A 16,424-nucleotide genomic window follows, 5' to 3' on the forward strand; every position below is an offset into this window, starting at 1 on the left:
AACAAACTTGGTGTAAGAGTGCTAAAGGACAATATCTACTTCTCCCTCCATCATCCTTCAGTATTGTGTGCCAAAACTACTCAACCAGAATGGCACACACACACCTGGACAGAGTATGAGTAACCACAGGACTTCATATCGTTTATGCTGGGACCAAACTTTCCCACTCTTTTGCTGCAAGCCCCCAGATAGCCCACAACTACCAAAGCCTGTGGGCCCAGCTAGTCCTCCTCCTCCTGTGAGAGCTCTCACTGTCACAACGCCAGGGCCCAAACCCTCCATCTGCTGTAGGTGAACCAAAAACAACTGATAGCAGCTCTCAGTGATATGTATCGGGTCCCCGCTATAATAGCAGCAACATTCACAAATGTTTACAGAACAAGCGGGAACCCAGTGTGCCTGTAGTTTTCTCTATTTCTGTTTTATCACGTGATAGAAAGTCTAAGGCCTTCTCAAGCCGTACGGCTGACTCATCTAATCTGCGGCCTGTTATGCATCAAACTAATATTGCTGTTGACACAAAATGCAATGCCATTAAGTTAGCATTTTTTAACATTCACTCACTAAAAAAATTAATAATTTCGAATCAATAACTTAATCACCACAAACAACCTGGATTTTATGTTTCTTAACGAAACATGGCTAGAAGACTGATTTTTCGTTTTGTTTGAATAATTGAAAAACGAAATATGTGCCCGTTTTTCATTTTTCAGATTTCAATATTAAAACAAAAATTGATTGGACGGAAGATACCCTGATTGAAGACACACACACACATTGCAAGTCAATCCGTGTATCATTCGTTCACTATTTTTTTTATATTGAAAGTAGAAAAATAAGAAAAAGGCTCCTTTTTCGTTTTTTCATTTTTTTTCCAAAAATGAAAAACAAGAATTCAGCTTAATTTTCCGTTTTTCGTTCAGGAGTAGAAAAATTAATAAACAGCTTGAATATTCTATTTCTACACGTGGGCGGGAATTAAACGGCCCTTTCTGCTGATTGGTCAGTTTAAGATCAAACCCAGCGCTGTAGACAAACAAATTTACTGGGTGACCAGGGTAGGCTATGACAGCCGTCATATACTGACTCACCCAGCTGATGCAAAGCATAGATTTTATATCTACACAGAAGAAAGCCCTGTCTAGGCTCTGCCCCGGTACAAGTTGTGTCAAGCCATTTATTTGTCTGGTTGTTTGATGAGAAAAAGATTAAATGTAGTTGCAATAAACGCATTAAGAATCCGTACACCTGCAGCAGCAGAGGACTATTATTCTGTCTCGCGGAAACTGTGTGGAAGAACTGATGATGTCACGGTTTGATCTTAAGCTTGACCAATCAGCAGAAAGGGGCGTTTAATTCCCGCCCACATGTAGAAATGGAATATTCAATCTGTTTCTAAATTTTTCTACCCCTGAACGAAAAATGAAAAAGGAGCCGATTTCTCATTTTCTACTTTCAATATTAAATATAAAAAATCAAATGACCAAAACATACACTGACATGGTGGCTTAATAAATTTTTTATTTAATTTAATTCCCAGAGAACAGCAAACCTAAGCAAAGAGGTGACGGGTTGAAGCAGATGAGCTGCAGCCCTCCAGATCACATCCTTCCAGGTTCTAAGGACCATCTGCTGGTACCCCTGCTACCTCATACAAATTTTGGGAAGGTAAGAATGAACTGATCTGTGACAGTAATGGCAGTAAAGTTGTGCTAGATGGTCATTATTTCTGGGTTAAGGATGATAATATGTAGTTGTTCATCTTTTAAACAGTCCTCAGAGAGCTTGAAGGTTCTGACCATGAGTAGCTGGAATCCCCCTCCTGGAAACAGAAAGATGCATGGAGACCTCTTGTATCTTAATGTGGTCACCACGGAAGACAGACACTTCAGTATAACGGCATCAACTCGTGGGTTCTACGTAAATCAGTGAGTTACCGAGTACAGTTGTCTTCTAAATCGTCCTTTCCCTCAAAAAGGCAAATAGAAATGTATTTTTAAAATCTGGTTCACTTAGGTCTACGACTTACAGCTTTAACCCGAAACCAGCCACTCCTAGTGTCCTCAGTCACGCTCTGCTAGATCTCCTGGGTCATATCAGTCCAGTTTTTAAGAAGAACTTCAGTGCCTTGCTGAAAAGGAGGTAGGCCAGTTCTCACAAGGAGTAAAAGAGTACCAAAAAACTGAGCTAAAGCATGGGTACTGCACCTATATTTTACTCAATTAAAAGCCACATTTTCCAGCTAAAACATTCTACAGTGGTATTTATGCATTCTAGTACTTTACATTGTAAAATATTTTTGATATTTGTTGCCCTGTTTAAATACATAAGTTAAAATATCAAAAATATAATATGTAATACAAAAAATATTTTTTTATTATCTGAAAATCAGTTAAACTTTATCACAGCAATGAGATTATTAAAATCTAATGATAATCATAGTAAATAAGAATAAACAAATACATTTTTTGATAACAGTACTGAGCCTTTAGAGGAAAATGTGCAAAAAAATCATAATGTTCCTAAAAATTAGAACTGTTTATTTATTGAGGAAATTTATTTAAATGAATTTATTTATATAGGAAATGTTTAAGGCTTGTTGACCTGCAAAATATGTACTGGTCTAAATAAAATTATAGTTGTACAAAATTTACTTTAAAAATGATTGAACTCTAACTTCTCTCTTATTTTAGAGGGTCCACACACCCCTTTGAAAGGATTGCTACACCTTTCCAGTTGTTCAGCTGGACTGCTCCAGCACTTGACCATACAATGGACTGTCTTCGAGCAGAAGATGTCAGCTCCTTCAGCCTGGGTTATGAAGAACACGTGCCTGCTCTGGTAAACATGTTGAAAGTCAGCACACAAGCCAGTTACATGAATCGATTTTAATCAATTCCTCTGTGTTGAACAAAGGCCCGGGACTGGAATGAAGAACTTCAGACCACAAGAGAGCTTCCAAGGAAAACCGTGACTGATCGCCTGATGAGGGACCGAGCTGTTTTCAAGGTATCTTTACCACTTATCATATGTGTTCAGTAGGGTGGCCCTTATTTTTGGACTTTTGAAATCTTCTGCTCTCACTCTCCCAGTCAACTCTCCTTAATGAGAAATGGAAACAAACCAAATTTTGCTGAGATTGGACTACATTTAGGGTGTGCTCAACAAAGTTGAAATTCTTAATGACGATAACAGCACATAATTAATAATTATACAAAGCCATGTTAAAAACGAGAACAGTGTTGTTAGTCTTAAAATGTTAAATTACATTGGCGCCGATAGCCTTGTGGACAGTGCGCTGACATGTAGCGTTTCAGGTGACCCGAGTTCGAGTCCCAACTTGTTAAGAGTGTTCTGCCATTGTCGTGACATGTTGCCAAGTATAGTAACCCAAACTCAGAATTTGTGCTCTGCATTTAACTCATCAAAGTGCACACATACAGCAGTGAGTAGTAAACACAACTCACACACACCCGGAGCAGACTTGCTCAAGGGCACCTCAGTCGTGTTATTGAAGGTGAAAGACAGTGCTGGTCATTCACTCCCCCCACCTACAATCCCTGCTGGTACTGAGACTCGAACCCGTGACCTTTAGGTTACAAGTCTGACTCTCTAACCTTTAGGTCACAACTGCCCCTCATCTCTGACATCAGAAACAGTCAACATTTTATCAGTGAACAAAAACTTTGCTAATATCACCAATCAGCTCTTGAAGTACCTGTTGATAAAAATATAACTTCGTTGAGCACAACCACAACAAATGACAAATTTTCTGGATGGAATTTTGCATACACCACTAACTTCTAGTGGAGAAACAAATGAGGGGGTGAGAGTTTAACATTTCCAAAAAATAAACAAATTACCCCCCAATAAGAGCCACCCTAGTGTTCAATTTAGAACAAAAAAGGTTTTAGAAGTTACACAAATTGCTTTTACAGTTACAAAAGTAATTTATGTTTTCAAGTTTTTTAGGCCTTGTTTATACATTGTATTAAGATGCATAGCTGAGCTGCATTGCCATTTACATCTGGTATAAAGTGTGATGAAATAATAGGGGAGGGTCTAGATGAAATCCAAGTGGTCACATGAGATACATTTATGATGCATGATAAGACCAGATGTAAATGGCAATGCATCTCAGCTATGCATCTTAATACAATAATAGAGTGGGACACACTCTATATCAGTATCACAAAAGTAGCGATTGTGACGGTGCTGTTGAATGAAAGGAAAAATAATTTAATAGAAAGAATACAAATAGTAGCAGCGATTTCAAGCATAATCTGTGTGTTCTGGCTCAACATAACAAAGTTTTGATCAATTGTTTTGGTGTAGTTTCTCAAAATATGTCCTATAGCGCTCATGTGTTAGGTCAGTGGATGGCATGTAGGCGGTCATTTGCGGCTGTTCGAGTGTATTCGACCACATGAGCGTCTAAACTACTAAAGCAGTCCTTTTGAATGCGTTTTTTACTACCTCTGGAAGTGGTTCAAAGTGGACAAGCTCAAAATGTTTTAGACCCTGTTTACACCTGTATTTAGCGTTGACTCCTTGTGCTTGAATCATTGAAAACCAGGTGTAAACAAGCCCTTAGAAAACTAACCAACACAGCAGAACCCAAAAACCAAATCTGACTTCTGAAAAACCTGAACTGTATTGTCTGTTCTTGACGTCGGTATCTAAAAAACTAGACCAATAATGACCACATTTTACTGACTTTTTAGGCTAACAGTGATTTTGTGAGCACTGCCACTCGAGGAGCCATGGCAGTGGTAGATGGTAACGTGATGCCTATCAATCCTAGTGAAGAACCACGACAACAAATGTTCATCTGGAGCAACATTTTCTTCAGTTTAGGCTTCGATGTGCGAGACAAGTACAGAGACTTGGGAGGTGAGGCTGCGGCCCACGCCGCCCCTGTTCTTGACCTGAATGGTGTGAGAGCTTATTGGGCAGTGGATCAGGAAGGCCTCTTCCTGATTGGCACTGTAGTGATCGATTACCGCGGCTACCGCGTCACTGCCCAAACTATCTTGCCGGGAATTCTTGAACGTGACCAAGAACAGAGTGTCGTCTATGGCTCCATTGACTTTGGCAAGACTGTTGTGTCTGATGACAGGTAGATGGATCATTTTTATTTTAACAATGTGTTAGAAATTACATAATTAATATGTATATGTAACCACAATATTTCATACTCTGTGAAGGTATCTAGAGCTGCTTGACAAACCCAGTAAGAAGCTGAGAGTGCAGCGCCACCTAGTGCTAAACAAAGATGATACTGCAGTAGAGTTGTGCTCCTCGGTGGAGCACAAGGGCATTGTGGGTAATGATGGACGGCGCTACATCCTGGATCTACTTTTTACCTTCCCACCCGACCTCAACTTTCTTCCTGTAGAAGGAGAGGATTTAAATCCTGTGCGTCAACAACTAGGCTTTCCAAAGTTACATCCTCATCGCCTGGTCTGCCTGAGACAGGAACTCATTGACGCCTTTGTGGAGCAAAGGTAATTCTATTCACCTGAACACAGCTGGACTCGAATGAAGGTGTAGAACCATCTCAAGGCTGATCAGAAGAAATGGACAGCCCCTGAGTTAAATATATGAGTGTCACAGCAAAGGGTCTGAATACTTAGGACCATGTGATATTTCAGTTTTTCTTTTTTAATAAATCTGCAAAAATGTCAACAATTCTGTGTTTTTCTGTCAATATGGGGTGCTGTGTGTACATTAATGAGGAAAAAAATGAACTTAAATGATTTTCGCAAATGGCTGCAATATAACAAAGAGTGAAAAATTTAAGGGGGTCTGAATACTTTCCGTACCCACTGTATATATGTGTGAATCTCATAAAACATGTCAGGAATGTCACATTTTACCCTAAAATCAAAATAAAAAACAAAACAAACAATAACATTTGCATACAGAAAATGAAGCCTATTTTAATATTTTACACATTTCTCAACAATATATATATATATATACAGTGGGTAAAATAAGTATTGACCGCGTCACCATTTTTATTATTAATCCACCATTAATCGCGATTAATCGTTTGACAGCACTATCATATATATAATGATAAATTATATATAGCATTTAATTGTAAATTGTTTAGGCATCATAGTCAGATTGTAGAGTATTAAATATTATTTTAATATTATTTAATATTATATTATTTTTAACTACAAAAGAAATGGTATTATGCATTGTTGTAGCTGTAATACAGTAAAAAATCACTTTATTACAGTAATGTATGTTAATCAGTAAAAATGTGAATCTAACTAGAATAATTGAGTATAGCAAATAAAAAAAAATTGATACAAAAATAAAATAATGCAGTAAAGTACTGAATTATATGGAAAATTTGCTTAATTTTCATAAAAACAGTGTCAAGATGCAAAATCTTTCATTTTCTTTAGGCCATTTTTTTTCTTTTAATTTTGTAGTTAAATATGATTTGTAACAGGTTTTGTGAGATTCACTCACACAATTATTCTAATGGTACTACATTTATAGAATTATTTCAGTGCTTTTATTATAATTCATTGTAAATAGCACACAAATCATTTTGGGTGTAGCAGTTTGCAACAGTAAAAATAAATCAAATGCACAGAATGAAAAAAACAAACTCTATATCATGGTGCAGATATTAACCTGATGTGAGGTTTTGAGCTAAACAGTCTTTTTATACTGTATGTATGTCTATGTCATAAGATACCAGATATTCATGGAGACTGTCTCCAAAAGTACTGAGCATGACAAAGCCATTGGCACATCTGCGATAAAGAGTGACCCAATTACTACGCCTCAGCTTCCCTCAACTACTGTCACACTCCAAGACCAGGACGCAGAGCACCATTCCCTAAAAAATGTGCCAGTGAATAACATCCAGCAGGGGTCTTCAATAAAGCGTGTCTTCTCCTCCCTCGGGGATACTTTTGACATACATTTCAACCCTAACGTCTTTTGTGCAGGTGCGCTGTTAGCTTTTTTGGACCAGCAGACAATATTAGAAATATGTGTATGGCTAAATATGAACATTACTAATATTTTCATTCATTTAACAGGAGTAGGTTTTCCCAAGGAAAGTACTGAAGATATCCAGAAACAGAAACAGCAGTTGAAGGATGCGGCAGTGTTTCTAATTTCCAATCAAATCCCTGCATTTGTAAGTTGCTTTTTTTATAATGATTGAACTGATAAAACCGATTATCCCTGATGTCTGTCCTTGTGTAACCCTGGGGATGAATGAGAGGAATCACATCTTTAACTATATGTGTCTCTGTAGACAAAGAGTTGCCTTGGCCACACATCAATGCCTACAGATGGTGTCACACTAACAGAGGCTCTCCATCAGCACGGCATCAACATCCGATACTTGGGAACTGTGCTGGAGAATATTGAGAAGATACCCCAGAAGGAAAGACTTGATCATGTCTATGTGAGTGTGTATTTCACTCATGCAAAATTCTGAATGCAACGTACACATCTATACGTACATGAACACTGCCATTCAAAATGACAAGAAATACAGCAAAAAGAGTATGAAGTATCACTACAAATGAAAAATGATTGTTTTCTATTTTAATATATTTTAAAATGAAATGTATTCCAGTGACAGCAAAGCTGAATATGTCACAGGCATTTTTCCCTTCTAATATGCTGATTCGTTGCTCAAGAAACATTTCTTTTTAATATCAGTGTTGCAAACAGTTGTTGTGCATAATATGTTTAATAGGTATTAGAGATAATTATAATTACATATGCATTTACACATTTACATGTAGCAGACAAAAGCTATTCATCAAATCAAACAGCTAAACATATTCAACTATATATATATATATATATATATATACAGAGCTGGGTAGAATTGTAATCCGTTACTGATTCCAAATTACATGACAAAAATTGTAGTCAGTAACGTAATCCACTACATTACACATTTTAGGTAATGTAATCAGACTACTTTTAGATTACTTTTGTCCTAACTCATTTATCACATTGATTTAAATAGGATAATCTTGTACCATAATGATGTAAAAATACAAAGAGTAAGAAAATATATTCCATTCATTGTAATTAACAACATGAAGTGTATTAAACATTATATTACGTCAAGATTTCCCAAACTGGGGTTGTGAGTTTAATGAAAAGCTAACAATCAATTAAATCATGCAAAATTAAAATAAATAATTTTAAAATAACAATCCAATTAAAACACTTACTAAAAATATGAAATATTTTATGTTTACCTGCATGCCATATGACCATGAACCGATGTCAGAGAACTGTTAGCTTGCAAATGTGATACTTAATTATTAAAATATTTATTTTTAAATCTCAGGGGTACTAATTATGATTTCACTTTTTTTAATTGGGTCTTTTAAACTATTTTAATAATTCAAGTATTTATATATGTTTTATATTTATTATACTATAATATAATAAATACATAATTATTATATATGTAATATATTAATTTTAATTAAAATAATCCTGATATTATAAAATATAATAATACATTATGTAATAGAATTATAAGAACTACAAATGTTATAATTTAATCTTAATGAAAATTATTAAAAGTATTAATTATTAAGAACTAGTCAGATCAAAAGAAAAATATGTGCATGAAATCTGAAAAAGTAACATTTTTGAACCTTTTTCAGAGAATTGCACTCTGTGAGCTGATCACCAGATGTGCAAAACATCTGTTTAAGACATATCTTTTGGTGAGTGTCCAGAAATCGCTTATGGTTTTTATAATGCTAGGGATATCACTAATATAATGTTGTACATTATGATACCCTTGCTAAAAATCATTTATCTCTGCCCAAGGCTGTAGAACCATCTGCCTTGTCCGCCTCCGTCAGCCATTTCCTCAACTGCTTCCTGAGCGCCTTTGCTGATGCCGCAGTCATTCAGCAGAACGACAAGTTCGCTTCTAGACGCAGGAGTCGGAGAAGGCGGAGTCGTGCGTCCATGGACGGCACTGTGACCGCCTGGTCCATCCTCACTCCGACTGACCTCTGGAGGGCCATCAAAGCTGAGGCTCAGGAGTACTACCATTACAGCCTGCCCTGGTGAGTGTCCTGTTCTCTGAACACAAATAGATGCTGTGCTATGATTTGATACGAGTGGGATCTCATCTCTTTCTGGCAGTGGAAGTGTGGAGGAGGCCGTGGACAAATGCAGGCTGCAGAGGATCACCCTACTCAGAGAGATCGCCATCAAAACTGGCATTCAGGTATATCAGTTTGTTCTAGACATGATTTAACATGATTTTTTTGTCAGTCTCTGTGCATCTCTTTAAAGGGGTCATATGATGCTTTTTTAAAGATCATTATTTTGTGTACTTGGTGTAACAGAATATGTTGACATGCTTTAATGTACAAAAAACACATTATTTTTCAAATACTGAATTGTAGGTCCTCAATGCCCCGCCTCTCTCAAACGCTTAGTTTTCTACAAAGTCCCTCCTTCCGACAAGCGCAGTCTGCTCTGATTGGCCAGCTGACCCAGTGCATTGTGATTGGCCGAACACCGCAAGCCCTCGTCGGAAATGTAACACCCCTTACCATAATCGTGAGCGTCATCTTTCAAAATAAATGTAAAGACCGAGCCCGAAAGGGGAATAGAGTCGCGTGACAGACACAGTGATGAAGCTGATATGTGTTTGTGATGTGACCCCCTCTCTCTCTCGCACACACGATGCACAAAACTCCGCATTTGAACAGTCAATAGCAAATACGTGAACTAATAACAAAACAGTTGATGATTCAGAAGCGCCAGATTGTCATAGCAAAGTCAGAATTACCTCCTCTCCTAGGTTCACGAAACGGTCGTCCATAAAATGCATTGCTGTTCTGTTGTAAGTCATCTTAAAGATTCCTAAATGCATCTACTTTCGGAAGGCCAAATAAAGTGCTTTTGCTTTCGCCTAGAAACACACAGCATCTCCCTGACATGGCTGCTTCAACACTAACTGCGGTTACTGAAACCACGCCTTCTTTCTTTGCGTGCACATTTCGGCGGCATTATGCAAATATTCCCACATAGTGAGGTAGATATGTGGGGGCGTGTTAGAACGAGCCGTTTTAGGGGGGCGTGGCAGAGTCTTAACTTTGATAAAGAATATCTCTTTGGTTTTGAGACTTTGGATCTTATCTATGCACAATCAGCTTGTAACACTCCAAAGAGAAAGGAAAACTTGAAATCGCATCATATGACCCCTTTAAGTCTGATAGCTAATTCATCTCCATCTCTCCCTCAGATTCTTTTAAGAGAATATCACTTTGATTCCGAGCACAAAACTGTATTCACTGAAGAGGACATCCTTAACATTTTCCCCGTAGTAAAGCACATCAGCCCTAGGTCCAGTGATGCGCTTTATCTCCTGCATTGTGGTCAGTCTAGAGTACAGCAAGGTGAGCATTCAGAGTAACTCTGAGTGTACGAAAAACCTAGGGGACAAACTTTATCAGCCTAAAATATTTTATTTTATTTTATTTCATTTTATTTAAGTGGCAACAATTATTAGAATGTATCAACAAAATTTAAAAGTATTTATTAATTATAATAAAAATAATAAACATGATTTTAGTTAGCTTCTCAAGGCACTTAACAAACAAAAGAACAAGTGAATAAAAATAAAAAACACGAGGACTGTTGTTATACATGTATATACACTAGCGTTCAGAGGTTTGAAGTTGTTTATTTATTTATTTGTTTGTTAGTCTCTTACTCCCACCAAGGCTGTGTTTATTTGACTTTGTGAAGTATTATTACAATTTAAAACAACTGTTTTCTATTTTAAGATATTTTAAAATATACTTTAATCCTGTGAGGGCAAATTTCAGCAGCCATTACTCTAGTCTTCAGTGTCACATGATCCTTTAGAAATTATTTGAAAATGCTAATTGCAAGAACCATTTATTATCGATGTTGAATCAGTTATGCTGCTTATTATTTCTGTGGAAACTGATGCATTTTTTTTGGATGATTTTTTTGTTGAATCAAAAGTACACCATTTATTTAGAATAGAAATCTTTTGTAACACTGTAAATGTCTTTACTGTCACTTTCGATCAATGTAATGCATCCTTGCTAAATAATTAGTTGTTTCAAAATATAAAACCATTTACTGACCCCAAACCTTTGAACAGTAGCGCATATCATAACAATTAAAAAATCTCAAATTTTTACTCAATTTTTTTATTCATTTGTGCGTGACTAGGTTGTCTGCAAGAGGGCTGTGAGTTAATAAGCCAGGCTCTGGGTCTCTTCACTAATGTCTATGGAGCTCTGCATCAGGATGTCTGCATATGTCTGTGGTTACTGGGACGCATACACTACATCCTCGGGGACTACGCTGAGGTATCACATGTTCCAAAATGACAGTTGTAACACTGTAAATGTCTTTACTGTCACTTTCGATCAATGTAATGCATCCTTGCTAAATAATTAGTTGTTTCAAAATATAAAACCATTTACTGACCCCAAACCTTTGAACAGTAGCGCATATCATAACAATTAAAAAATCTCAAATTTTTACTCAATTTTTTTATTCATTTGTGCGTGACTAGGTTGTCTGCAAGAGGGCTGTGAGTTAATAAGCCAGGCTCTGGGTCTCTTCACTAATGTCTATGGAGCTCTGCATCAGGATGTCTGCATATGTCTGCGGTTACTGGGACGCATACACTACATCCTCGGAGACTACGCTGAGGTATCACATGTTCCAAAATGACAGATGAGCCTAAATATATCATTTTGAAACCAACTTTGAATTTTATGCTGTCAGGCCCTCAGTCACCAGCAGAGGGCTGTGCTGATCAGTGAGAGAGTTCTGGGAATTGAGCATCCCAACACTATACAGGAATACGTAAGTAAACATCTTTGTTTATTCAAATAAGTTTAACTCTGGTTTACTGTAGTATCATACAGTTATGTTGGTGTCAATATACGAAATGGAACAATTAAAGTTGTTTCCCCTTTGTGTAGAAGCACCTTGGTCTTTATTGCTTTGCTGGGGGCCAGTCAGTGACAGCTCTGCGATTACTATACCGCGCTCGCTACCTGATGCTCCTGGTGTGTGGAGAGGACCACCCTGAGATGGCTTTACTGGATGTGAGTTCTAATGATACCAACGTGATAATAATAAATAACATGGACATTGAACTTCAAATAGTGGCCCGCAATGTGACATGCTGCCCTCCATTTATTATTTTATTTTATTTTATTTTTATTTTATTTTTTTCTGGTATATTTTCACATATTAAGAGATTTACATTGTTTTATTTATTATATTCCATTCATTTAAATTATTTACATCTGATAAAAGTTCCTTTTTCCCCTTTCAGAAGTCCACTAGCATTTACACTACTGCTGAAAAGTTTGGTATTTTTTAATGTTTTAGAAAGAAGTCTCTTATGTTCACCAAGGCTGCATTTATTTGATCAAAAATACAGTAATAACAATTACTTTAATATTGTGAAATTGTACATTTTTAATTCATTTTGCATTTAAAACAGTTTAAAAATACTGCTTTCTATTAAAAAAATAAAATATTAGTAAAGTAAAGACATTTATAATGTTGCAAAAGATTTCTGTTTGAAATAAATGCTGTAATTTTGAATTTTATTTTCATCTAACAATACAGAAATCATTAATAATAATAAATGTTTCTGAATCATCAAATCAGCATATTAGAATGATTTCTGAAGGATCATGTGACACTGAAGACTGGAGTAAAGATGCTGAATATTCAGCTTTGCATAAATTACATTTTGAATTTTATTTGAAATTGTAAATAATATTTCACAATATTTTTGTTTTTATTGTATTATTATCAAATAAATACAGGCTTGGTGAGCATAAAAGACATCCTTCAAGAACATTTTTAAAAATCTTACTGACCCCAAATGATTGAACAGTAATACTTTGGTTCATACACTCATATAATTTCAGTCTCAAATGTCCATGGTATTTGCGTCTCCCACAATATTGATAAGTAATACTCATACAAATATTTGCAAATGTTTGATATTTAAGTACTAAATACACCAAAATATTAGTAAAGTAAAGACATTTATAATGTTGCAAAAGATTTCTGTTTGAAATAAATGCTGTAATTTTGAATTTTATTTTCATCTAACAATACAGAAATCATTAATAATAATAAATGTTTCTGAATCATCAAATCAGCATATTAGAATGATTTCTGAAGGATCATGTGACACTGAAGACTGGAGTAAAGATGCTGAATATTCAGCTTTGCATAAATTACATTTTGAATTTTATTTGAAATTGTAAATAATATTTCACAATATTTTTGTTTTTATTGTATTATTATCAAATAAATACAGGCTTGGTGAGCATAAAAGACATCCTTCAAGAACATTTTAAAAAATCTTACTGACCCCAAATGATTGAACAGTAATACTTTGGTTCATACACTCAAATAATTTCAGTCTCAAATGTCCATGGTATTTGCGTCTCCCACAATATTGATAAGTAATACTCATACAAATATTTGCAAATGTTTGATATTTAAGTACTAAATACACCATACCAAATGAAAACACTTTTATCTGAAACATATTTTGCATCCATCTCCTATACAGAGTAAGATCGGTCTTGTGCTTCATAGTATGATGGCCTGTGACCTTTCCCTGAAGTTCCTCGAGAACGCCCTTGCCCTGACCTCCAAATATCAGGGACCCTCATCTCTCAAACTGGCACAAAGGTGAAGAGTCAACAGAAACACAAACACATCCAGCACTCATCAATTCTGAACATGACAAAAAAACAACAAAAAAAACATAAATGAAAAGTGTTTTATTATCCCTCTTTGCAGTCATCACTTGTTGGCAAAGGTGCATGAAAGTAAAGGAGATTTCCGTGCTGCACTGACACATGAAAAGGAGCGTTATGGCATATACAGGAAGCAGGTGAATGATTACAGTCCCAAAAATTATGAGCAGATTCGTTCTAGTCTAAAATTTATGCTGTGTCCGAAACTGCTCCCTTTCCACTATGTCAGCCATTTTGTAGTGCTGTCCGAATTCTGAGTGAACGACTTCATTCCCTACATTCGTCCACTACTTTTTACCCACAATGCATTCTGATTTCGAGTGTACAACCGATGTACACTCGCTGAAGCACTATTTCCCACAATCCAATGCGGAGAACCGGCGAGCTGGAAGAGAGAGCAGGAGCGAGCAAGTTTGAATGAGAGATGCCGTTTACATCTTTATTATTTCTGCTTTAACGTTTATTTCATACATTATTTATATTAAAATATGTTATGTAGACAATAACTCCGTTTAATATTTTACTAATTTACTGAGGTGGCATCGTTGTTAACTTACAAAAATGATGATAATTTGGTGGATCATTTTAAAATGTTCGTTAATCACAGTAGGTAGCGTATTCATTCTGATGTAAAATTAACGGTCGCCTGAGGGCGCTCTATGACCATTATCTTATCTGAGCTGAGCGTTCACTTATTTAAAGGGGTCATAGGATGCTACATGCACTTTTACAAGTTGTTTGAATCTGGTTAAATGTTTTCCCCTTTCTCAAATCGAGCCGATCTCAGATGCCTGTCTGTGTGACGTCACACAGACAGGCCCCTCCCACGATAGTTTGATTGACAGTAGCGTTTCAGCACAGACTGGACTGGTGTCTTACCTTAGACCCGCCCTGAGTGAGCTGTCATCGGCCATTGTTTCGACGCTGGAGCAGATGTAGACAAGAATGACTCCTTCCTAAGCGATTGAGGTGTTCTGTTGTTGGATGTAATAATGAACATAGCAGTCGTCATTTACTCCCGACATCTGAGCCGCTGAACTCGCAGTGGATTACATTGTTTCTGAAGGGAATGCGCCCCCGATCTACATAAATGCGTCTATGTTCGCGCGACTCATTCATGATCCAGCCTCATCTACAGAAGAAGTGCGTATAATGTTTTGTAATGAATCATTGCAAATCGCCTTTCCTAATAATGTGCTAATTAGCATGTTTCACGATGAATAAACAGTCTCTCTGAGAGCAGCGCGGAAGAGAGGGGCGGGGTCAGCAGAGCTCATTAACATTTAAAGGAAAATGCTACAAAAACGGCTTGATCTGAAAAGAGCTGTTTTTGACAGGGTAAAAAAGGTGGTTTTTTTACACTACCATTGAGAAATTTTAACCAAGCAATGTTACAGACTTTTCATTAAGACCCTAAAGAATCATATCAACTTGTGGAAAATGGGCATCCTATGACCCCATAGTGCACTCAACTGCCATACACTATATAGGGATTAGTGAACGAGTGAGCGATTTCGGACACGGCTCTAGTCTAGATATTCATAAATGCTGTTTTAATAGGTCGGAGAAGCACATGAGAAGACCCAAGAAAGTTCTGAGTACCTAAAGCATCTGACACATCAAGCAGTGATTCTACAGAAAACTATGAACTGGATCTACAAAACTGGCTCAGACACCAATATCCCCCCTTTCAATGTTAGTACTGTACAAAGCACAGAGAATACATGTGTCTTAGTTGATGCATGGTATAAAAATTATTAATTGAAGGAATTAATAATGCTGTCTTTGGCTTTGCTTCTTCATCCTCATATAGCTGAACTCTCCAAGTCATGTCTGGATAATGGAGCAGCTAAATCTTGTCACTGGGATTGTCCTGATTCCTCTTAGGTAAGAGAGATCTGAGTCTTATTCAATAACTTACTTTTTGTTATATGAACTTCATATATAATGATGGTCACATTAAAATAGTCTGTGTTATACTCTCTTTGCATTTCTCTTTCTCATGCATCCACTTTTTTATACCCTGAAGTAACAGAGACCTTGAGAAACTCAGGACTGATGCTCAGAAAACATCTCGGCTCACACGAAATAATGTTCAACCCGTGGAGGATCTGCAGGGGCTGTTTGAGGAGCACGACACATCACAAGCTATTACTCAACAGGACTAGCGCCTTGTAATTTAAGACTGCGCTTTAAATAAAGTGAACAAACAGATGAGCCCCTAAATGAACAGGGTTCTAGTTGGGGACATATTAACATGAAGATAAACATTTAAAAAGTGTAAATGAACTCTTGAACAATTGGTGTGGTGGATGATCTCGCCAAAACAAAAAATATATAGCACTCCCTTTAAAAAGCATGAGTGTATCTGGCTGTTGAGTGTATCTAGGCAAATTTGCACATTTGTAAACAGGGCTCTCTGGTCATTTATGTCTTCCTTTGTGCATTGATGTGTGATGATTGCACTGTATATGTATAAGAGCCACAGAGCAGTGACTAGTAAAGAGGGCTAATGCATGCGCTTCATACTTGACTGACTTCGGCTTGATTTCAAGGAATGTATGACAAGAAAAACTGTTATTGTGATAAAATGATTGTGAAAAGTGC

At 36.6% G+C, this 16,424-nt stretch overlaps 1 protein-coding gene across 1 annotated transcript in view; it reads left to right on the forward strand.

The window, feature by feature from the left end:
- The window catches only part of LOC107581936 (clustered mitochondria protein homolog), a 21,379-nt gene extending 4,961 nt beyond the window's left edge, over window positions 1-16,418 (forward strand). The window contains exons 5-26 of the mRNA XM_016267628.1: window positions 1,541-1,668; window positions 1,774-1,928; window positions 2,017-2,142; window positions 2,694-2,841; window positions 2,917-3,009; window positions 4,725-5,119; window positions 5,208-5,507; window positions 6,718-6,977; window positions 7,071-7,171; window positions 7,292-7,444; window positions 8,676-8,738; window positions 8,845-9,089; window positions 9,169-9,253; window positions 10,280-10,433; window positions 11,591-11,730; window positions 11,806-11,886; window positions 12,006-12,131; window positions 13,628-13,749; window positions 13,861-13,954; window positions 15,378-15,512; window positions 15,631-15,704; window positions 15,847-16,418. Coding sequence (XP_016123114.1) covers window positions 1,541-1,668; window positions 1,774-1,928; window positions 2,017-2,142; window positions 2,694-2,841; window positions 2,917-3,009; window positions 4,725-5,119; window positions 5,208-5,507; window positions 6,718-6,977; window positions 7,071-7,171; window positions 7,292-7,444; window positions 8,676-8,738; window positions 8,845-9,089; window positions 9,169-9,253; window positions 10,280-10,433; window positions 11,591-11,730; window positions 11,806-11,886; window positions 12,006-12,131; window positions 13,628-13,749; window positions 13,861-13,954; window positions 15,378-15,512; window positions 15,631-15,704; window positions 15,847-15,985 — 3,317 coding nt within the window. The 3' untranslated portion in view covers window positions 15,986-16,418. The remainder of the gene's footprint in view (window positions 1-1,540; window positions 1,669-1,773; window positions 1,929-2,016; window positions 2,143-2,693; window positions 2,842-2,916; window positions 3,010-4,724; window positions 5,120-5,207; window positions 5,508-6,717; window positions 6,978-7,070; window positions 7,172-7,291; window positions 7,445-8,675; window positions 8,739-8,844; window positions 9,090-9,168; window positions 9,254-10,279; window positions 10,434-11,590; window positions 11,731-11,805; window positions 11,887-12,005; window positions 12,132-13,627; window positions 13,750-13,860; window positions 13,955-15,377; window positions 15,513-15,630; window positions 15,705-15,846) is intronic.
- Window positions 16,419-16,424: the final 6 nt, after the last annotated feature.

The sequence above is a fragment of the Sinocyclocheilus grahami genome, unplaced genomic scaffold (genome assembly GCF_001515645.1).
Source record: "Sinocyclocheilus grahami isolate Dianchi unplaced genomic scaffold, SAMN03320097.WGS_v1.1 scaffold39.1, whole genome shotgun sequence".
NCBI lineage: Eukaryota > Metazoa > Chordata > Actinopteri > Cypriniformes > Cyprinidae > Sinocyclocheilus > Sinocyclocheilus grahami.